The 24581-nt window shown below is 41.0% G+C and overlaps 1 protein-coding gene across 1 annotated transcript in view; it reads right to left on the bottom strand.

Moving 5' to 3' along the window:
- Positions 1-2458: 2458 nt before the first annotated feature.
- Positions 2459-24581, bottom strand: part of LOC139640035 (PH and SEC7 domain-containing protein 1-like) — a gene marked incomplete at its 3' end in the record, with an annotated part of 39176 nt that continues 17053 nt past the window's right edge. Inside the window, exons 4-11 of the mRNA XM_071514194.1 lie at positions 24343-24455; positions 24053-24111; positions 22918-23007; positions 12193-12236; positions 9068-9258; positions 6020-6090; positions 3409-3566; positions 2459-2603 (exon numbers count right to left, since the gene is read on the bottom strand). Of these exons, the coding sequence (XP_071370295.1) occupies positions 2459-2603; positions 3409-3566; positions 6020-6090; positions 9068-9258; positions 12193-12236; positions 22918-23007; positions 24053-24111; positions 24343-24455 (871 nt within the window). The remainder of the gene's footprint in view (positions 2604-3408; positions 3567-6019; positions 6091-9067; positions 9259-12192; positions 12237-22917; positions 23008-24052; positions 24112-24342; positions 24456-24581) is intronic.

Here is a 24581-nt window from a genome sequence, read left to right as displayed (position 1 = left end):
TCAGTTTTAATTTAGTCTTATTTATAGTCAGTTTTAATTTTAGTCTTATTTTAGTCAATGTTTTAATTTAGTCAAATTTTAGTCAGTTTTAATTTTAGTCTTATTTATAGTCAGTTTTAATTTTACTCTTATTTTAGTCAATGTTTTAATTTTAGTCGAATTTTAGTCAATGTTTTAATTTTAGTCGAATTTTAGTCAGTTTTAATTTTACTCTTATTTTAGTCAATGTTTAATTTTAGTCGAATTTTTGTCAGTTTTAATTTTAGTCTTATTTTAGTCAATGTTTTAATTTTAGTTAGAATTTTAGTCAGTTTTAATTTTAGTCTAATTTTAGTCAGTTTTTAATTTTAGTCGAATTTTAGTCAATGTTTTAATTTTAGTCGAATTTTAGTCAGTTTTAATTTTAGTCTTATTTTAGTCAGTTTTAATTTTAGTCTTATTTTAGTCAATGTTTTAATTTTAGTCGAATTTTAGTCGAATTTTAGTCAGTTTTAATTTTAGTCTTATTTTAGTCAATGTTTTAATTTTAGTCGAATTTTAGTCGAATTTTAGTCAGTTTTAATTTTAGTCTTATTTTAGTCAATGTTTTAATTTTAGTCGAATTTTAGTCGAATTTTAGTCAGTTTAATTTTAGTCTTATTTTAGTCAATGTTTTAATTTTAGTCTTATTTTAGTCAATGTTTTAATTTTTAGTCGAATTAAGGTAGTCAATGTTTTAATTTTAGTCGAATTTTAGTCAATGTTTTAATTTTAGTCGAATTTTTGTCAGTTTTAATTTTAGTCTTATTTAGTCAATGTTTTAATTTTAGTCGAATTTTTGTCAGTTTTAATTTTAGTCTTATTTTTAGTCAATGTTTTAATTTTAGTCGAATTTTAGTCAGTTTTAATTTTAGTCGAATTTTAGTCAGTTTTAATTTTAGTCGAATTTTAGTCAATGTTTTAATTTTAGTCGAATTTTAGTCAGTTTTAATTTTAGTCTTATTTTAGTCAGTTTTAATTTTAGTCTTATTTTAGTCAATGTTTTAATTTTAGTCTTATTTTAGTCAATGTTTTAATTTTAGTCGAATTTTAGTCAGTTTTAATTTTAGTCGAATTTTAGTCAGTTTTAATTTTAGTCGAATTTTAGTCAGTTTTAATTTTAGTCAATGTTTTAATTTTAGTCAAATTTTAGTCAGTTTTAATTTTAGTCTTATTTTAGTCAATGTTTTAATTTTAGTCAAATTTTAGTCAGTTTTAATTTTAGTCTTATTTTGTCAGTTTTAATTTTAGTCTTATTTTAGTCAATGTTTTAATTTTAGTCGAATTTTAGTCAGTTTTAATTTTAGTCGAATTTCAGTCAGTTTTAATTTTAGTCGAATTTCAGTCAATGTTTTCGTCATAATTTTCTCAGACAGTTTCATAATACTGTAATGGATTTTGAAGGATATTTCTCATTGCTGTAGAAATTCCAATGAGAAGAAAGCAAACCTGGATCTATGTGTTCAGTCATCTAGGCTGAGAATGTGACTGACTGACCGTACTTCTTTCATATATCATATAAAAATTAATGCCTAAAGTTTGCTAGAAAAGGTGCAAAACAATGTTGCGGCCCGCCACAATATCAGCAGCACTGACCGCCACAATATTTAATATATTTATAATTTTTTTCCCACTCTTTAATTGTAGAACTGTGTGTAGCGCATTGATTCGCTCAGCCCCTAACTGCTCTGTCGCTCTCTCTCTCTCTGTCTCTCTCTGTATCTCACTCGCTCTCTCTCTGTCGCTCACTCTCTGTCTCTCTCTCTGTATCTCTCGCTCTCTCTCTGTATCTCTTGCTCTCTCTCTGTATCTCTCTCTCTCTCTCCGTCGCTCTCTCTCTCTGTATCTCTCTCTCTCTCTGTATCTCTCTCTCTCTCTCCCGTCGCTCTCTCTCTCTGTATCTCTCTCTCTCTCTGTATCTCTCTCTCTCTCTCCGTCGCTCTCTCTCTCTGTATCTCTCTCTCTTTCTCTGTATCTCGCTCTCTTTCTCTGTATTTCGCTCTCTCTCTCTCCGTCGCTCTCTCTCTCTGTATCGCTCTCTCTCTCTCTGTCGCTCGCTCACTCGCTCACCAGGGGCAGTGAGGATGTGACTTGCTCTTGCAGATAAGTGATTGGTTAAAAAGGAAATGGACCAAAGCTTTGAGGTTCTCGGCCTGAACAGAGCCGACTGTTTCTTTCACTCATCAGGCCATAATGAACAGAGACTTCGTCATCATTTTTGTTGTCAATATTTTTTTTCATTTACATTGTCGTTACAATTTAGTCATGAAATAAAATGACGTCAACGAATACTTATCGTCAAAATTTGTGTTGACAAAATGAACACTGGGCGGACACCTCAGACCCTGGAGGACCCCCCCCCCTCAGACCCTGCAGGACCCCCCCACCCCCCCACAGACCCTGCAGGACCCCCCCTCCCCCCCGGTCAGCGGTCTGGTACCTGGGTCAGTTTGGTGTTGGACCCCGGCAGCAGCGGCCGGCTGAACTTCTTCTGGGAGCCGATGGCGGCCGGGAAGGGAGGAGCAGAAAACATGGCCGCCACCGTGTTGATCCTCGTGATCCAGGACTGCATCTGCTCCGCATTCCTGCAGGGAGGAGGAGGAGAAGAAGAAGAAAAACAAGAAGAAGAAGAAGACGGATAAGACCAGTGAGAGTTACCGCACAGATTCAGTTACTGAACTTTTACAAACTGACTCTTATCAATTCTCAACCAATTCTTCCTTTTCTTTACATTTTATTTGATTTCCTGATTTTCACCTGAATGCAGATGGAAAATGGCTCAGGTGAATTATTCACTTTAATTTCTCCATTTTTCAACTGGAGACACAAATAAATGAGGTGATTTTTACTATTCGTCTATTTACTATTCATTAGACCCACAACCATGTGAAAGAAAGAAAGAAAGAAAGAAGAAAGAAAGAAAGAAGAAAGAAAGAAAGAAAGAAAGAAAGAAAGAAGAAACATCTGTGGTTTTATTCACATAAAGAGAGGGGGAAGGAAGAGACAGACAGACAGACAGGCAGACAGACAGAGAGACAGACAGACAGAGAGACAGACAGACAGAGAGACAGACAGACAGACAGGCAGACAGACAGAGAGACAGACAGACAGACAGACAGACAGACAGGCAGACAGGCAGAGAGACAGACAGACAAGAGAGACAGAGAGACAGACAGAGAGACAGACAGAGAGACAGACAGACAGACAGGCAGACAGACAGAGAGACAGACAGACAGACAGACAGACAGACAGGCAGACAGACAGAGAGACAGACAGACAGACAGATAGAGAGACAGGCAGACAGACAGACAGACAGACAGACAGACAGACAGACAGACAGACAGACAGACAGACAGACAGACAGGCAGACAGGCAGACAGACAGTCTTACGGGGCCTGGAACAGGAAGACCCTCCAGTCTGCAGTACGGAGGTAGAACACGTTGGGTCTCTTGCTGTAGTCGGCGGCTCTCATGGCGAGGCAGTGGTGGATGGAGACGGCGTTCTTCAGATCCTCATCGCTCAGCTCCCGCTCCGCACGGTACTCCCCCTGCCGGCCAATCACAGCACAGCACGCCGTCACCTGACCCGTACACTGCTCTGGAACCGTGTGACCCAAACCCCGTTACTGTGGAACCATGTGACCCAAACCCCGTTACCGTGGAACATGTGACCCAAACCCCGTTACCGTGGAACATGTGACCCAAAACCCCGTTACCGTGGAACCATGTGACCCAAACCCTGTTACCGTGGAACCAGGTGACCAATAAACCACCGAAGCGCAGCGTAAATTTTCTGCTCAAAAAGAGATTCCTGTTCCATCGTCTTGTCGGACCGATGGGAAAATGAACAGAGGTGTGAAGTGAAGTTAATGCATCTAAAACTGACTATTTTGCTTAAGATCTCTGGATTCAGTAATCTGGATTTCTTTATTTGTGAATGCGGGTGTGGCCAGTTTTGAAGCCGCAATGAAAAAATGTAAATAATCGATAGCGTTAACTAGCTTAGCGTTTCAGCATCTGATACTCGAGCACAGAGAGATGCAACATCCACACCTAGTTTGTTAGCAAATACTTTTTTTAAAAATAGATTAATTCGATAACACATAACAAATTAGCCCTGTGGTATTTCTAAAGTCATGGTTTCACATATTTAAAGCACCAAATGTCAGGTAAACTGGAAAAAGAAGTCCTGTTCACTTTCAACATAGCCGAAAAATAAAAGGAACCAGAGAAGACGGACCTTCAGTGTTCTGTACTCTGTTCCTCTGGACTCATGTGACCCAAACCCCATTACCCTGTAGTCATGTGACCGTTAACAATGCTGCTTACTGGACCTGTTCTTGGTAACAACACTGATTTTAAGGCATCAAAAGGTATAAAAAATCTTTAAAACATCAGATTGTTGGAATGGGATCTCAGGTTTACTGCGAGCCCAAAGGCATGTTCTGCTTCTATCTGGGAAAAACAATACAAAAATAATTTACACTGTCTGTGGTTTAATTCACACAGGTAAGATATTAAAAAGAGTATAGCTGTAGAACTGGTATCAGATTTGAATCAGAACCGCTTGTGTTTTTTTTTGCAACAATACAAAGCTGACTTGTGTTATTCAGCATCACACTGAACAGGTTTTAGTTTTCGGTCCCGAATGATCCTGGATAATTAATGACATAATTATGTGATGAAGGCTGCACAGCTGAAGCCCGTCGCCTGCTGAGGAGAGACACTTATTCATTTTCCACAGCGCCGGTTATTCTTCCAGCCTCATAAAAGACAAAAAAAAACACAAATCTCATTTCTAATTCTAACCATATTTGACCCAGATGTGGGATGTGTGAACTGATCTGGGACACACAGGGTTAAAAATAGCTGCCAGTCAGAGTGCAGAGTTCAGCATCAGACTTTAGAAGATGCTTTATGCTCCACTTGTAAAGAACAAGAAACACATCTGTCTGTGTTTTACTGAACCAGAGTCAGTCTGTGAAGGGGTCAGTGGTCAGTTTGACTCAACTTAAACAGTTAATACACACAAGACAACAACATGTAGATCTGGTCCTGGACTGTGGCACCAGACAGTTAACTAGTGTTAACACTAGCACACACACACACACACACACACACACACACATCAAAAGACAGACAAATAAGCAAACAAGGTAAAGTCCAGCTCATAGGAATCAGTAATAAAGAAGCTGAATGCAGTTTCTGTCGACTCAGCAGAATTGAACAGACGGTTAATTTCTGTCTGTTTCTGACTGAACTGATCATTTCATCACTGATCCATCTGACTGATTTAGTGTTTCGATAATAATAACACATCTGATTAGCACACTAGCTAACGTGGCTAGTAGCAGCTAGCGTTAGCATGTTCACATTAACATCAGTGTGTTTGCCGGCTAGTTAGCTAGCTAACAGTTTGTTCAGGTTAACTGAGCTGACTCTTCTCAAGCTACAACTCTTCATGTTTTGGAGTAGAGACTAGGGCTAAAGACAAGACAGTTTACTGTGTCACAGTAACCTACATTTGGAAACAAATCCACCTTATCACACTATTCACTTTTACTGAGAACGTTACTGAATGGATCTACAGCCACACCACAACAAGCTGACTCAGCTGCTCTCTGCTGACAGCTGCTTCAGACACATTTACACTTTATTAACTAACACACAGTTCTACAGTGTTCCTCCATCATGGAGACTCAGCTGGCTGGTGATTAAACTGTAAAGCTTCTCTACAGTCAACAAAACACAAAACACATTTAACAATATAACACAGTATACTGTAGATCCACACAGAGAGGCGGGAGACGCTGAAACGACGACTCACTAGCAGGAACAAACTCATCCTCGTCTCTCAGATTATCAACCCAAACAACAGATTTTAATATCATCAGTGAAATTTAAATATCTATATAATATTTCTGTGAGCCTGTCATGATGTCGGCCATCTTGATTAAGGTCAGTGAGCCTGTGCAGGCTGGGTGGAGCTGTGTGTCTTTACCTTCTGCAGGTACAGCACCAGGCCCTTCAGCATGGCGTAGAAAGACTTCCATCCTCTCTTACCCCGCGGAGCTGGGGGAACAAGGCATGATGGGAAATTACATACAACAACTACCAGCAAGGGACGCTTCAGTATCACTTTTACACCGATAATAGTGAGTCTGAATTCAAAATTGTATGTATTGTTCATCAGTTTTACTACTACTACCACTAATAATAAAATGTATTGATATAGCGCTAATAACTCAAAGTACTTTGCAGCATAAAAACAGCATTAAAAACAGTTTAAGTAAACTTAAAACCAATAATACAATCATTCAGAAAATGAATTTGATGATTGACATGTGAACAATTTTTCTCCATCAGAGATTTAACATCCTGCTGTGTGTGAAAAACACTAAATGTGAATTCACTGTTGTGATGTCTGACATGTTAAATGGAGAATATAAAGGATAACATCCAAAACTGATGACTTATGTATATTATCTTTGTTTTTAAAGTGCTTTTCAGTGTTCCTGGGATTTAGTATTCAACTACCTCACCCTCTGGGTCTCTGTCATACAGAGTTTTTTCCCAGTCCATGGGTCTATTGGTTGTTTTGTTTTGTGCAATAACTCAATTTCATAGTGCAATAATTTATTGTGCAATAACTGTGTGTATTTTTCATATAGTGTGTACTTATTTCATAGTGTGCATTTTTACATAGGGTGTATCTATTATTTATTTTCTATGCTGCTCTTTTAATTGCCTTTCTTTGCCTGTTTTTAAAAGCTGACTCAGGTACATTGGAATTATTGTGCGTAACTCACTGTGCTGTTCTGTACCTGTGCAAATGGCAATAAATCTCTTGAATCTCCTACAGTTAAAATTTTGAAATTCCATGCTTTTCCAAACCTTACTTTGCCTCTGCTGACTAGGCCAGCGTCTATAGATGAAGATTATAATTCACAGTGACAAATGATAAGGGTAAAATGTGTAGATCAGGACAGTACAACAATATCTTTCCATGCTTTTCCAAACATTTTTGTGCAATTTCCAAGTTCATCAAGACCTGGAAACGACCAAATTCTTTGTCCAAACAACTCAAGACTTGTTTGGGAACCCTGGCTTTTCTTAGCAGAATTACAAAGTGCTTACAAACAGCCTGACACATTTAAAAAGGGGTCACCTACTTCTCTCAACAATAGTAACACGAAGAAATAGAAGAAGAAGAAGTAGTAGAAGAAGAAGTAGGAGGAGGAGGAAGAAGAGGAAGGAGGAAAAAGAAGAAGAAGAAGAAAAAGAAGAAGAAGGAAAAGAAGGAAAAGAAGAAACAGGAGGAGGAGGAAGGAGGAAGAGGAAGGAGGAAGAAGAACAAGAAGAAGGAGAAGAAGAAGAAGGAGGAGGAAGAAGAGGAAAGAGGAAGGAGGAAGAAGAAGAAAAAGAAGAAGGAAAAGAAGAAACAGGAGGAAGAAGAAGAAAAAGGAGGAGAAGAAGAAACAGGAGGAGGAAGGAGGAATAAGAGGAAGAAGAAGAAGAAGGAGAAGGAGGAGGAGAAGGAGAAGGAGGAGGAGGAGGAAGAAGAGGAAGGAGGAAGAAGAAAAAGAAGGAAAAGAAGAAACAGGAGGAGGAGGAAGGAGGAATAAGAGGAAGGAGAAGGAGAAGGAGGAAGCAGAAGAAGCAGAAGAAGAAGAAGTAGTAGAAGAAGTAGGAGGAGGAGGAAGAAGAGGAAGGAGGAAAAAGAAGAAGAAGAAGAAAAAGAAGAAGAAGGAAAAGAAGAAACAGGAGGAGGAGGAAGGAGGAAGAGGAAGGAGGAAGAAGAACAAGAAGAAGGAGAAGAAGAAGAAGGAGGAGGAAGAAGAAGAAAGAGGAAGGAGGAAGAAGAAGAAAAAGAAGAAGGAAAAGAAGAAACAGGAGGAGGAGGAAGAAGAAGAAAAAGGAGGAGAAGAAGAAACAGGAGGAGGAGGAAGGAGGAATAAGAGGAAGAAGAAGAAGAAGGAGAAGGAGGAGGAGAAGGAGAAGGAGGAGGAGGAGGAAGAAGAGGAAGGAGGAAGAAGAAAAAGAAGGAAAAGAAGAAACAGGAGGAGGAGGAAGGAGGAATAAGAGGAAGAAGGAGAAGGAGAAGGAGGAAGCAGAAGAAGCAGAAGAAGAAGAAGTAGTAGAAGAAGTAGTAGGAGGAGGAGGAAGAAGAGGAAGGAGGAAAAAGAAGAAGAAGAAGAAAAAGAAGAAGAAGGAAAAGAAGAAACAGGAGGAGGAGGAAGGAGGAAGAGGAAGGAGGAAGAAGAACAAGAAGAAGGAGAAGAAGAAGAAGGAGGAGGAAGAAGAAGAAAGAGGAAGGAGGAAGAAGAAGAAAAAGACGAAGGAAAAGAAGAAACAGGAGGAGGAAGAAGAAGAAAAAGGAGGAGAAGAAGAAACAGGAGGAGGAGGAAGGAGGAATAAGAGGAAGAAGAAGAAGAAGGAGAAGGAGGAGGAGAAGGAGGAGGAGGAGGAAGAAGAGGAAGGAGGAAGAAGAAAAAGAAGGAAAAGAAGAAACAGGAGGAGGAGGAAGGAGGAATAAGAGGAAGAAGGAGAAGGAGAAGGAGGAAGCAGAAGAAGCAGAAGAAGAAGAAGTAGTAGAAGAAGAAGTAGGAGGAGGAGGAAGAAGAGGAAGGAGGAAAAAGAAGAAGAAGAAGAAAAAGAAGAAGGAAAAGAAGAAACAGGAGGAGGAGGAAGGAGGAAGAGGAAGGAGGAAGAAGAACAAGAAGAAGGAGGAGGAAGAAGAGGAAAGAGGAAGGAGGAAGAAGAAGAAAAAGAAGGAAAAGAAGAAACAGGAGGAGGAAGAAGAAGAAAAAGGAGGAGAAGAAGAAACAGGAGGAGGAGGAGGAAGGAGGAATAAGAGGAAGAAGAAGAAGAAGGAGAAGGAGGAGGAGAAGGAGAAGGAGGAGGAGGAGGAAGAAGAGGAAGGAGGAAGAAGAAAAAGAAGGAAAAGAAGAAACAGGAGGAGGAGGAAGGAGGAATAAGAGGAAGAAGGAGAAGGAGGAGGAGGAAGCAGAAGAAGCAGAAGAAGAGCAGACATCAGAGAGCCACCTACTCCTCTTGCCGTCCGGGTCGGCGTGGACTTTGCGGACCAGGAAGCCGTTCTTGTAGAGCTCGGCGTCGGACTGCTGGGCCACGCCCACCAGAGGGTTTCCTCCACTGCCCAGCCGCTTCATGGTGTGGGAGGCGGAGTCTGTCCGCACGTCGGCCAGCTCCGACATCGACTTCCTCAACTCCTCCTCGTCGCTTAGGGAGGAAGGACACAAACCGGTCACTGGGACTGTAATTATCCAGCCGGGTTTCCTCCAGATCCGATGGGAAACTGATGAACTGAACTTCTTAATGTTCTTAATGTGAATTTATTCTTAATAATAAATGAATTAAACGCGTTTCTTCTGGGTTCATTCAGCAGTGGAGATGCAACACAACAGCAACAAAGATCATCATCTCATTATCTTTACATTATCTCATCTCATCTAATTATCTTCACATTATCTCATCATCACATCTCATAATTTTCACATTATCTCATCTTGTCTCATTATCTCGTCTGATCTAATTATCTTCACATTATCTCATCTCATAATTTTCACATTATCTCATATAGTCTAATTTTAAGATTATCTCATGTCGTTATATTCACATTATCTAATCATCTCATTATATTTGCATTATCTCAATTCATCATCTCAACTCATCTTCACGTTATTTCATCACATTATCTCAGCTAATTATCTTCACATTATCTCATCTCATAATTTTCACATTATCTCATCTTTTCTCATTATCTCATCTCATTGTCTTAAGTTATCTCATCTCATTATCTTCACATTATCTCATCATCTCATATTTGTATTATTTCAATTCATCATCTCAACTCATCTTCACGTTATTTAATCTCATTATCTCATCATCTTTACATTATCTCATCCTGTTATCTCAACTCATCATCTTCACATTATCTCATCTCATTATATCATCTCATCAAAATTCATCTCATCATTTATTGTTCTATTCTCAACTCCTCATCACACCATGTGATGATCTTGTCTCAACTCCTCTCTATCTCAACATCTCATCTCGTATCTCATTTTATCATCTCAGCTCATTTCATAATCTTTTCTTACATCTAATTTAATAATTTTATCTGACCATCATCTCAAGTTATCTTGTCTCATCAACTCATCTCAACATCTCATCTAATAGGCCTATCTCATTTTATCTCATCATTTTATCATCTCAATTTATGTCATTTATCATCTAATTTTATCTCAACTCCTTTCACCACACCATCTGATCATCTCATCTAATCATCTTATCTACTCATCTAATTCTCATGATCTCATCAATTCTTATATCTCATTTCATCATCTCATCAAATCTATCGTTATCGTTATCTCATCTCATCTAATTTCATCTCATCATTACATCATATCATCACTTATCGTTCTCATCTTGGCTCCTCTCATCACACCATCTGATGATCTTGTCTCATCAACTCATCTCAACATTTCATTTTATCTCAGCTCATCATTTCATAGCCTTTTCTAACCAACTAATTTCATAATTCATCTGAATTTATCATCTCACCATTACTTATCTCATCATCTCAAGTTCTCACATTATCTTGTCTCAACTCACCTAAACATCTCATCTAATATCTAATTTTATTATCTCATCTCATTATCTTATCAAACCATCTCATTTCATCGTTACATCTCATCATCACTCATTATCTCAAGTTCTCATCACATTATCTTGTCTCATCAACTCATTGTTTCATCAACTCCTAATCACACATCTGATCATCTTGTCTAATTCAACTCATCTCATTTTATCGTCTCATCATTTCATCTTTGTAGCTATTCATCTCATCTCAGTATCTCATCTATTCTACTGTCATTTTATAATTTAATCTAGTCATTTCCTAACCCTAACCCTCTCATAACATCATCTTGTCTCAACTCATTTTAACATCTCATGTCACCATCTCATCTATCTAATTGTATCACCTCATCATCGTTTCGTCTCATCACTTATTTCATCCCATCATCACTTATCGTTATCTCATCTCAGCTCCTCTCATCACACTCTGATCTTGTCTTGTCAACTGATTTCAAGATCTCATTATCTAATATCTCATTTCATTATCTCATCTAATATGATTTCACCATTTAATCTCATCCTTTAATCGTCATCGCTTAATATCTCACCATCTCATCACATTATCTTATCTGACTCATCTCAACATCTCATCATGTCATCTCATCTAATGTCTCATTTCATTATAATAATTTCATAATCTCATCCTAATTTTTTATCTCATCTTAACATCTCATCATCTCATTTCATTATCTCATTTCATTATCTCGTCTCATCATCATCATCTCATTAGAAAATGTTCAGATTTGGCCAGTACAGACTGAAAGAGAATGAGAGAGAGAACAAGATCAAGAGAGAAAGAGAGAGAGAGAACGACAGCGAGAAAGAGAGAGAATGACAAAAAGAGAGAGAGAAATATAGAACGACAAAGAGAAAGAAGGAAAGAGAGAAACATCTGCATACAAGACGCCTGTGTGTGTGTGTGTGTGTGTGTGTGTCCACAGTTAAGCATGGGCGTTGGGACGGTGACCTGTAATTACAGTGAGGAAAGCAGGGAATGGTAACCATGGCAACAGAGGTTTTAAATTAGGGTGTCAGGGCAGCAGGGAGGCGCACGCATGCACACACACACACTCACATACGCTCACACACATATACATATGCATATGCAAACATACACACACTATATTCATACAGTATGCATACATACATACGCACACACACAGGTCTAGACACACATACACAATACACACATACACAAATGCAGACACACACACTGGAGACACATGTACAGTCACTCACACACAAACACGCAAAGAGACTGGAGACAAACACACACACATACACACATACACACATACAGAGCATAAACACACACACACAAACTGGAGACGCCAACACACACACACAGCATCAACGCATGCACATACGCGCGCACACACACACACACACACACACACACACACAAAGAACACACACACTTGTAGATTTTTCAACATCACAGTTAGTTCCAGTAACAAAGGGAAACCAGTGAAACCAGTCTGAGCCAGTGAAGCTTCACACTGAACAGGAACTCACATCGTCCACTGCAGCTTCTCGTTCTTGATGGAGCTGTACAGAGCCTGCAGGGAGACAACACAGGGTCAGAGAGTGTGTGTATGTGTGTGTACGTGTGTGTGTGTGTGTGAGTGAGTGTGTGTGCGTGTGTGCGTGTGTAAATTTTGGGACCCTTGGCTTTCTTCTATAATGCTCTCCCTGATGCATGAAAATGTGACCGATCAATGAATTAATTAATCAATCACATGGTTCTGTAAGCAGGGCGATTCATCTCAGTAATTAATCTCAAAGCATATCTGCACAAAATCAGAGATGACAAAAATCATCAAGATGACAACAGAGACACGAACTGAACAGAAACCAAATGAACTTAAAGGCAGTTCACTGAAACAAATCAAAATAATATATATACAGTATATACAGTATGTAAAGACAGAAATGACAAAAACATCCCCAAAAGAAAGAAAAAAATCAACATGACAACAGAGAGACGAACTGGACAACAGAACCCAAATGAACTTAAAGGGGAAGTTCACTGAAAAAAACAAATGAAAAAACAAATCTATTATGGTTCTATGATCATGGCAAACCAAGCAACAATTCATCTCAGTAATTAATCTCAAAGCATATTTGCACAAAAACAAGAGACGAACTGAACTGAAACCAAACGGCCTTAAAGGGGCAGTTCAGGCTACCGTATTTCCTCTAATATTGGCCCGGGCTTTTATTTCCCTCAGCTGCAGAGGGTACCAGGCCTTTATTGGAAGCAGGCTTATATTAGAGACAGGCCTTTATTTCGAATTCCCTCTGTTATGATAAGTATATTTGCTCATATTTTAGTACGAAGCCTCCTTGTTTTCTGATCTGCTTCTGTTGGGGTTCGTTTTTTTTGTTACTGCGACGCATTACCGATAATTACGGTAATCGACGACGGCACGCTCCAGAGACTTCCACCGGCCGAGCCGTCTTGTGGCATACTGCCATCTTGTGGCACTTGTACGTTACTACAAACAACAGTTACATTATATAACAGGCACCAGGAGTTTACCGGTATCCACCATTGTTTTTTCCTTTGTTTTTTTCCCCGGCCTGTATTTGGGGCCGGCCTTTATTTCAACCACGGCCCCGGCCATTATCGGAGACCCGGCTTTTAACTGACTACCGGCCACTATTAGAGGAAATACGGTAATTTATCATGACAGTCATCTCACTCCCAAAACTTTAAACATTTGTCTTCTGCCTTGAGCAAATTCCTCCAGTTTATGAATCTGTTCTGTTCGAGATGAAAACAGGAACTCCTCCTCTACAGAATGACTGACAGCTCAACATGAACCCAGTGACGGACAGCAGGGAAACACGTCAACAGACTGGATCCTCTGTGGAACAAGCAGAGTGCTGAACTGCCCATCTGCTATTGGCTGGTCTTTGGTGCTGCTGGCACCTTCTACACAGGGAGTTTAAAAAGAAAATGTAGTGCGCTGAACGTCCTGTTGCAAAGCTTCGGTTCTGTGCGTTCTCCTCAAAGAATTCTCTGAGCCAAATGCAGATCAGTGTGATAGCCGCTGCCGATGAAAATGCAGAATCGCCCCGAACGGAATCAAACGCACCTCAAAATCTGTTGAAAAACCTTTCACACCGTTGGGAGCAAACGTTTTCCATCGTAGAAAAACGGTGCAAGCTTTGAACATAGCCCAGGTGGTGACATCACCTGGTACCAAAGATCAGCCAATAGCAGATGACCATTACAGTAGCATGATTTTTACCTTTAGTTGTCAGGATTTACACAGATTTGCGTTTGGAGTTGAGTTCCTCTTTCAAGAACCCTACCCAACTTTATTGACAAATACATTTTAGAAATATTTTCTCCAAAACATATACCTGTAGGTTCTGCTGCAGGGTTCTACCTTCTTCTTGTGGGTCTGCAGGTATATATAGTATGACTTTAGAGTATTGATATATAAAATAATCTATATATATCTATATTTCTCTTCAAAACATATTTCTAAGTTCTGCTGGGCTCTACCTTCTTCCCGGTGGGTATATATATAGATATATATGGTATGACTTTAGTATACTGATAAATAAAATAAACTTTATATTTGTCTGTAGGTTCTGCAGGGTTCTACCTTCTTCCTGCGGGCCTGCGGATGGTTCTGTCCATCCTGGGTTTTCCCCAGCAGGTCGGGGAAGGCGAGGGGTTTGAGGGAGCGGGAGCGCGGCGCTCTGGGATACCGGAACGGGTCGGTCGCCCTCGAGTCCCGCCCGCTGCGGACCGAGCAGAGGGACCGCGAACGCATCCGGCCCGTCGAGTGGATGCTGTTGACGCCGATCATCGTGACGAGCCAATGGGAGGCGAGTCCAGAGGAGGTTAGGGCGGAGTCAGGAGGGTTCAGCGGAGGAAATCAGTCCAGGCTTCCTCTAATTCAGCTTTAATATCGTCCTTCTGAACTAATATGAGTCTTTGTGGTAAAGAAAACGGATCCAGAGAAAGAGAAGAACTTAAACCAAGAGAAAAAGTCTCTTCACAGGCAGAAATTGGTCCAACTGGCAGATTGGAAAGCAACTTTAATTAGTCCAAAAATATTATTTTTTTATGGTTTTAGTTTCATTAAATGGTATAAAGTGGAGAGTGACAGATGAGATCAGAGAGAAAGATGCACAACACAAAAGGTTTCAAACCCTCAACGTCACGATTTCCTGATTCGCTCCTGAACCACCGGGACGCTTTCAGGAAACTCAACTAATCTGAAACTAAACTCCTCTTTCCTTTCCAAACCAGACACAAATATGATTTTCAGAATAGTACAGAACCTCCAGATGGCCTCCAAATATTTCAGAAATATTGATGATAAACTTCAGGTAACGATTTCTGTTTAACCAAAATGGATAAACAGTGTTTTGGAACGCAACACTAATTGTTTATTGAAAATTACAGTCAAGTCTCCAAATTCACCGGAGAGTTTCACTATTTTAGTAGCCAACTAGATGTCAAGAGGATCAGTTTAGGACTGCAGAGTGAAAACCCTCTGTCTCCAAAATGTCTTTTCAGGAACGAAGACAAACCTTTGACTTTAGATCGACCGCCGTGTGTCTCAGAGTTTATCCAGACGGCTTTAAAAAGGTTTCATAAGCACTAACGGCTTTGTAATTTTCTCATCCAGTGAAGGAGCAAGAAATCCTTCAGCTGGAGTTAAACCGTGGAAATGGTGAAATGTTCGTTCACCTGTACAGTAACTAACTCTCCAGCCACCTCCGCTGCATAATGACAACAATAGAACAGGACTCTACTGGTGTTCGGTGAGCTGCAGAGACCGGCCGAGCGTTCACAGTCAGAACTGATCAGCGTCCGCCTGCTGTTTTGTTTTTGTCCTCAGCAGAAGTCGGCCTCCTGCATTATGGATCCGGCTCGATTCATTATGCATAAAACACACTGGAGCTTTATCCGGAGCTAATCCTCCGGCTGCTGCCTGTCAGCAGCCAGCTGGCTGGAGACGCTCAAGTGTTTTGAGGCAAACGCTCTGCCAGCAGGCAGACCAGACCGCTCCACCGGCCCGGACCGCCGCAGAGACCGAGCCGGTAGTTTATAATGTTTATAATGCGATATTATCGTTTTATTATCGTTTATCGTCTTTCTGTGGAATCATATCGCGATTAAATGATAATATTGAGTTATCGCGATACCCAATTCTTGTTGAAATTAATGAAAAAAAGCAAAAACTGATTTCTCATTTCTTATCAAATGAGATCTCAAGCGAATCAGGCAGTATCGGTTGAAAATCAGTGTTTTATGTCACTATTAATTTGACTGTTTAATAGGGCTGTGCAAAAAAATCGATACAGCTGAGTATTGCAATATTTTTTTCCATGATACTGTATCGATTTTCCAGCCCCTCGTATTGATACATTAAAAAAAATTATTCATGTTTTAAACGGATTCACAATGTCCTTAAATTTCCCTCAAATCCCTTTGAATTCAATAGTTTGGACTCAATTTGTCCGCTGAGTTATCAATATAATGTGATGTACATATTAGAGTACCCAGCTGGTACACAGCAAGTTGGATTTTCAGCTCTATTTTTAAATTTTCAGTAAATTATGTAGAGTATCGCACTGTATCGTGATACGTATCGTATCGTGAGGTCCTGGCCGACACCCAGCCTTACTGTCAACATGTGATTTCGCGAATGTTAGCAGGTGTCATTCTGTATCGATATTTAAATAATTGATCAGGATCGTCATGATCATAATTCTGTCAGCTGTAGTTAGTTGTCAGTGCGTCTCTGCACCAACGTCAGCAGATCTACTTCCTGGTCGTTCCTTGTCCTTGGCGAACAAAAACGCTGCAGAAGAAGAAGAAGAAGAAGAAGAAGAAGAAGAGGAGGAGCAGGAACCTGGAGCATCAGATAAACCTTCAGCCTCTCTGTGTGCCTCACTGACTCTAATCCCTCAAATTCAGGAGCGGTGATGCGCAACTCATCAGCACACACTCCTGCAAATGCTTTGTCACACACACACACACACACACACACACACACACACACACACACACACACACGGCCCACCTAACGCCCCTCTACACACACCTCTACACACACCGACCCAAACAGAGACGGGCGGCTGCACAGTGAGTCGGGGGGAATCTGCACAGACAGCTGCAGCTTCACACACAGAAACACAAAAACTGAGATTTTGGAACTGCGGTGTTTTTTTGTGTGGTTTTTTTTTTTCTTTCCTCCCCGGCGGAGAGGAAGCTGTTGCGCTCAGCTTCCTGCCGCCGCCGCCGCCGCCGCCGCCGAGGATCCAACCTGACTACAGATGAAGCTGCGTGACGGAGGAGGCTGAGCAGCAACACCTCACACACACACACACACACACACACACACACACACACACACGCCCGAAAACAGACAGGGGCGAGCGAGTCCACCCACACAGTCTCAGACAGAGAGAGAGAGAGAGAGAGAGAGAGAGAGAGAGAGAGAGAGAGATCCAAAACTGACGTCAGATCAGCCACAACAAGCTCTGACTACTGATGAAGGGAAGGAGCAGACAGACGGAGGAGAAGCGAGGGATGAGCAGACAGAAAAAAGAGAAGAGAAGAAGAAGAGACGCCGCCGGTTTCTCCTGTTGCTCTCTGATAAGCGTGAAGAAGAAGAAGAGAGAATCCCCTCCTTCTCTCTCTTTCTTCTCTCTTTCAGTGTCGATCCCTCTGTCCTCCAACTTGCCCACGCTTCTCTCGCTTGTTGTCGTCTTCCTCCTCCTCCTCCTTTCTTCTTCTTCTTCAGGAGAATCCCTCGCTCAGGTGAACACAGACAAGATAGCGGTGCCTCCTTCACTCCTCTGTCCCTCCTCCTCTGCTCTTTTTTTCTTCTTCTTTTTCTTTTTCTTCTCTCCGGTGTTTCTTCATCCCTCCGACAGCGCTGGTGTGAATCTGAACTGTTGTGGAGCGATCGCAGCTCTCCTCTCCTCTCCTCTCCTCTCTCTCTCTCTATCAGTTCAGGCTGAGTGTCTCTCTCTCTCTCTCTCTCTCTCTCTTCCCTCCTCTCTCTCTCTCTCTCTCTCCCCTCCTCTCTCTCTCTTTCTCAGTCTCTCTCTCTCAGTCTCTCTCTCACTGTCCTTTCCCTCGCTCTCTCAATGCGCATTTCTCTAAGACCGAGCAGCCAATCACGGCGCGGGTTTCGCAGCTAGATCCCGCCCCCCCCCTCCTCCCCTCCCCTCCTTGGAGAGTGTCAATCATCCAGGCTTCACAGAGCTGCTGGAGCTCCACAAACACCGAAGATGGGACCGAAAATATTAAAAATAAAGATATTGACTGATAAACATCTGACTGTTTGAATCTGAATATATTGGAAATTAACAGTCAATAATAATAATAATAATAAACTCTATTTCTACTGTTTCTTTATTTCTCAGATCTAAAATCAGAGGTTTACAAAAAGATTTACAGGAAAGCATAAAACCAAGAATATGAAACGTATTGTTTATTGTTTATATTCTATTTTACTGCTTTTATTCTTTTATTATTTCTGCTGCTCATTTTATATTCTATGTTACTGATTGTGTTGCTTTTATTCTTTTATTTATTTCTCCTGTTTTGTATTGCTCATTTCATATTCTGTTTGTGTTTTCTTTCCTCCCTGCAGCTCAGTTTCTCCGCTGGGATCGACGGAGTGAGAGAGAGAGAGAGAGAGAAACAGAAAACAGGTTAAAAGAAGAAGAAAATAACGACATACAGAAAATGAATTTAGATGAAAAAAAACATAAGAAACAACACAAGGTTAAAAAGCCGGGAAGAATAACAACAACAGCAGTCTGTACAGGAGCTTTCAGAGCAGAGTATCAGTAACACTTTACAATAAGGGTCACTAAGTTAAGGGTTAGTTAATGCTTAATAAGCATTAACTAACCCTTAATTAACAGTTAACTAATGTGTCTGGTAATCATTTACTAATGGTGTTCATGTTAACTAAGGTATTAATTTATACATTATTTAATAGTCATCTGTATAAACTATTAAATAATGTATAAATGAATACCTTAGTTAATATGAACACCATTAGTAAATTACACATTAGTTAACTGTTAATTAAGGGTTAGTTAATGCTTATTAAGCATTAACTAACCCTTAACTTAGTGACCCTTATTGTAAAGTGTTACCAGAGTCTCTGCTGCTCGTCTATTTGTTTCTTTTACTGTTTTTCTCCTGGAGGTTTTGGAGGTTTTGGAGGTTTGGAGGTTTTGGAGGTTTGGAGGTTTTGGAGGTTTGGAGGTTTGGAGGTTTTGGAGGTTTGGAGGTTTTGGTTTTGTTCCTGAGCAGCTCGGCTCTTTCAGACAAGCTGCTGTTTTACTGCTGAAAATGTTTAACGGAACACAATAAAACAGATTTACTGGATTCTGTGGTCATGATGCAGATGGTTTCCATGTGACTCTTAACTCACTGTCTGTTCAAAATATCAATAAAAATAAACTAATTACATAAGATTAAATAAGATCAGTCTCATTTTATGTTGTTTTATCCTTTTGTGTAACATGATACAGAATTCTCTCCCTACAGGATTATTGATTCTTTTTGTATTATTTTATGTAATGTTAAATTATGTATTATTGATTGTTAGTTTACTAATGTTTTGTCTGCCTAGGTTATTTATTTGTGTGTGTGTGTGTGTGTGTGTGTGTGTGTGTGTGTGTAGGTGTATGTGTGTTCATATGTGTGTGCAAGTGTGCATGTGTTATATATGTATGACCTATGTATGCATGTTAATTTACATAATGTATGTATGGTGGGTGGTTTCACTATCAGCCCTTCGGGTTTTTTTTTATACCACCTGTACATATTATATGTATATTACTGTATATATTATGTGTGTTTTTCTTTTCTAAATTGCACGAATAACCAAACAAATGTGTCATTTTACTGTAATAACAGCATTTTAAATAAAAATGTTTACTGAAGCAGGAGGCTGTTTCACACTGATCCTGACTGCATTAGTTAATAGCTGCAGGTAATTCTACTGCCAGGAGGGTGTGTGTGTGTGTGTGTGTGTGTGTGTGTGTGTAAGAGATAGAGATAGATAGAGAGAGAGAGAGGCAGAGGTCATATTCATGTAATTGAAGGAAAAATCAGACTAATCCTTGGAGACAAATGAAAAATTATTCATTAGGGGTGTGTGTGTGTGTGTGTGTGTGTGTGTGTGTGTGTGTGTGCGTGTGTGGCAGGTTAAGGCTCTCAGAGGACAGATGCTGTCAGTCTGAACACACACACACACACACACACACACACACACACACACCCCTGTCCCACAGTCTCTCAGTAATTTGTCCAGTCCGGCAGCAGACAGCAGTCACCAGATTTACAGGAAACAGGAAATAAAAGTAACAAACAGGAACAGGAAGGGCTGAGTGAAGGTGGAGTTCAGTGAGGAAGAGGAAGAAGCTTCAGCTGTGAGGAAGAGGAGTCTGTCCCGCTCCCTCAGTCTGGGTCAGAGCTGAAACTAACCGTTACTCTCATTATCCATTCATCTACTGATTACTGTTTGCAATGAATCGATTAATCATTCAGTCTAAACAGTGATATGAAGCAGAGGGAAGCAGCAGATCTCTGTGAAGCTGTGACCAACAACTGTTCAGCATGTTTACTGATAAATGACTAAAACCATTGATCGGTTATCAAAATTATAATCGATTAATTTTCTGTCAATCGATTAGTTGTCACAGCAGTAGAGTGGAGTCTCTCTGATCAGTAGATGTGAAGTTTTCAGTGAGACAGTGAAGCTGTTTCCGGTCTGATCCGGTTTCTCCTCCGGCAGCTTCTTCAGGTCCAAGCAGCCAGACCCTCACGTGAAGTTCACCTGGACTTCTAAAGTCCGCTAGAGTCCGGCTCCAGAAAGACTCCAAACCTCCAACTCCATGAAGTTTTTCCACAAGTGGTTTTGGTCTGAGTAGATCATTTCACTTCTTCTGTGTCCTTACGGAGATTTTCTAAATAATTGCGTAATTAACAGATATATAACGGTTATAAAACGGTTGTTTTCCTAGTGATTGACAGGTCTCCTGTCCAGTGATTGACAGGTCTCCTGTCCAGTGATTGACAGGTCTTTGATCACAGACCAGCAGCAGGCGGAGCTGTGGCTCTGTGTCGACCCTCAGCTTCTCTCTGGCTGCTCCGGCTCCAGAACATGTCAAAATGGCGGCGACCGTAAACCCAAACTTTTGGCTTCAAAACCCTTCAGAAACCTGTGGGTGACGTAACACTCACTCTGCATCTGTTTGTACAGTCTATGGCTCCGCCTCCAAAAAATGTCAACATGGCGGCGACTAGGCATGGGACGATATGAAAATTTCATGTCACGATTATCCTGGCCAAAATAATTGCGATTCATGATATTATCCTGATAATCATCAAAATATGCTTAAAACTCTTAAAATGGCACTAAAACATACTGGAATCACTTTACCTTACATTTTGTTAAGAAACAAATATTCTTATTGCATCATAGGACAGGTGAGGGCAGGTGGGCCTCATCTCTCTGTCGTTCCTTAGTTTTGAAGCTAGGTATTTTTCTGTGGGGATACACTGGGAGCCGAGCCTGCAGCCATGGTGAGGTCTGGAGAGATGCGGCTCCCTCTGGTGCCAAATGGGAATTCAAAATAAATCAGGAAATCAACATGACCGTACGTTAGTGAGCTAGACAGCTTTTTCAAGTCACTCGTGAGGATATTCACGCTCATGTGAGGATATTCACGATTATCCCGATAATGGAAATTCACCAAGATAAAATTATCTTGAGTGTTTTTATCGCGATAAAAGATAAAATCTTATGTCCTCCCATCCTGAGCAGTGACTGTAAACACAGTCTGCAGCTTCAGAAGGCAGCAGGTGATTCGCTCCCTGCTCAGTCTGTTTCACAGACTCTGCACAGAGCAGCTGAACTGTTCGATGCACCGGGGACACGCGGATGATCCTGGTCTCTGGTCTCTGGTCTCTGGTCTCTGGTCTCTGGTCTCAGTCGACCCACCGGACGCTCTGACAAAACCTGCAGCACCGCTTCAGGTTTGGACTCGTCACTTCCTGTGTGGAGGAGATTTCCCTCCTGGTCTGAACAGCCGAAACACGGAGATACAAGCAGAGAGACTCTGCAGGAGACACTCTGCTCTGCTGCAGCCCACACACACATGAATATATATGAAAAATAAGACGATAAGATGAAACTTTATTGATCCTCGGGGGGAAACGAGGTCGCAGCAGCAGCAGCATCCAGCAGAGGAACACAGAACACACAAGCAGCAGAAATAAGAAAATATTCTAAATATACATATATATATATATATATATATATATATATATATGTATATAGTGTGCTGTATGTGCTGCTCATGAGGCTTCATAAGCATGATAAGCGGATTGTGAGTGTATGGTTATTATTATAATCAAAGCATGAAATAATAATGCATATTTTCTGTAAATTCACATTATGTTTTCTTCATATTCTCATATCCTGACTGTTCTATATTGCATTTATATACATATTGCTATTTTCATTAGGTTTCCACACTGAGCTGACTTCATATTTCTGCTGGACTCACATCCTGCATTCATCCTTTTCTTTGCCTCAGTCATTTTGCCCACACACTCACACACACACACACACACACACACACACACACACACACACACACACACACACACAATCACTTTTCAACAATCTACATGAGCTGAAGGCAAGAAAAGAATGAATGCAAAGTGGAGAGAGAGAGAGAGAGAGAGAATCTTAGCTGCTGATGGAGGTGAAGAGGTGACACAGATTCATGTTGATCGCCCAGAGGCTGAGATGGAAAACGGAGAGATGAAAACAATGAAGTGGGAGAGAAAGAGAGAGAGAGAGAGACTGAAAGACACACACACACTCAGACACACACACACACACACACACACACACACAGAGTTCTCTGTTCAGTCCAGTGGTCATAAGATGTGAACTGAATGCATCTATCTTTCTCTGTCTGAGAATCACAAGCCAAGGGTCCCTATGTGGGTGTGTGTGTGTGTGTGGTGTGTGTGTGTGTGCGGTGTGTGTGTGTGTGTGTGCGCGGTGTGTGTGTGTGTGTGTGTGTGTGTGTGGTGTGTGTGTGTGCGTGGTGTGTGTGTGTGTGTGGTGTGTGTGTGTGCGGTGTGTGTGTGTGTGTGTGTGTGTGTGTGGTGTGTGTGTGTGCGTGGTGTGTGTGTGTGTGTGTGTGTGTTCCTCAGACCTTCAGCAGTTCTTTAGGGAAGTCTTTCCCGTCGTTGAGCCCCTCCAGGTTGGAGATGAACTGACTGCAGGACATCCTCTTCCCGATGTTCTGCACACACACACACACACACACACACACACACACACACACACACACACACACACACACACACTACATGTCAGCCATTGCCACTGACTAAAATATGCCATTTTGTGGATTTTTTTGTATCTGAAACATCTTCCAGTCTCCATGTGGAACTGAACCCTGAGGTTCTGCAGGTATCGCTAGTAGCTAGCTAGCTAGTAAGCTAGCTAACATTCTGCTAAACTCAAATTCATCCAGTTGTAGCTGATGTTTCACAGATTTCTAGCTAATTGTATAACTGTCATGTCTATCTGAACAGAGTCAGCTTGTTGTGGTGTGGCTGTAGATCCATTCAGTAACGTTCTCAGTAAAAGTGAATAGTGTGATAAGGTGGATTTGTTTCCAAATGTAGGTTACTGTGACACAGTAAACTGTCTTGTCTTTAGCCCTAGTCTCTACTCCAAAACATGAAGAGTTGGAGCTTGAGAAGAGTCAGCTCAGTTAACCTGAACAAACTGTTAGCTAGCTAACTAGCCAGCAAACACACTGATGTTAATGTGAACACGCTAACGCTAGCTGCTAAAAGCTACGTTAGCTAGTGTGCTAATCAGATGTGCTAACAACAAGACAGTGATGGTTAGCTGACCAGATGCTATGGTTAGCTAGCTAACAAGCTGACATTATCTAAACACTAAATCAATCAGATGGATCAGTGATGAAATGATCAGTTCAGTCAGAAACAGACAGAAATTAACCGTCTGTTCAATTCTGTTGAGACAGAAACACAGTCAGCTGTTTCAGAGCTAAGGACCTCCAAGATGGCCGCCAGAGGGGGCGGAGTTACATCACCTGACACTCTATATCTCACAGTATAGCCCTCCTGGTATATTATTACTTCTAAGCCGTCATCCTCCAGTCTGCTGGACCGGCTCAGCATCAGATCACCACTAACAGGTTTTTCTTCATGAGGATTGTTTCCATGTGACGTATCACAGGTTCATTTGACCAAATAAGGCGTTCCTGATAAAAATGAAAATAAATAATATTCAGATCCAGTTTGCAGACTCACATGGCCGTGGAGATCTGTGTTGAGCAGCATCACCGCACAGGTCAGAGTGTGGACGCTGTCTGTGGGCGAGAGACACAGACAGAGAGAGAGGGAGAGAGAGAGAGAGAGGGAGGGAAGGAGAGAGAGAGAGAGAGAAACAGAGGGAGGGAGGGAGAGAGAGAGGGAGAGAGAGAGAGAGAGAGAGAGAGGAATAAGTGTAAGGGAAGAGTGCCTCATAGTGTTACAATATTGTTACTGCATGTGATTCACACACACACACACACACACACACACACACACACACACCATACCTTCACTGGGGATGCTGGCTGGGTTACACTGTAGGTATCTCCTGGAGAAGTGAGACAGGACTCTCTCTCTCTCCTGAGTCTCTCCCATCAGAGCAAACTCCCTCAGGAAGGACCTGACAGCAGACAAGTCAAAGTGTGGAGTGTCACAGTAATCTGATTACTGTGTTCAGTCAAGGGATTACAATTTCAACCTCAGTAAATACACTACAGTCACTGATCCCACTAAACCTTTCTGTTCT

Source organism: Centroberyx affinis, unplaced genomic scaffold (genome assembly GCF_046629955.1).
Source record: "Centroberyx affinis isolate AG114_WGS23_722 - 3 ecotype Tasmania unplaced genomic scaffold, CSIRO-AGI_Caff_v1 ptg008220l_1, whole genome shotgun sequence".
NCBI lineage: Eukaryota > Metazoa > Chordata > Actinopteri > Beryciformes > Berycidae > Centroberyx > Centroberyx affinis.
This window is presented reverse-complemented; position numbering and strand designations above follow the sequence as displayed.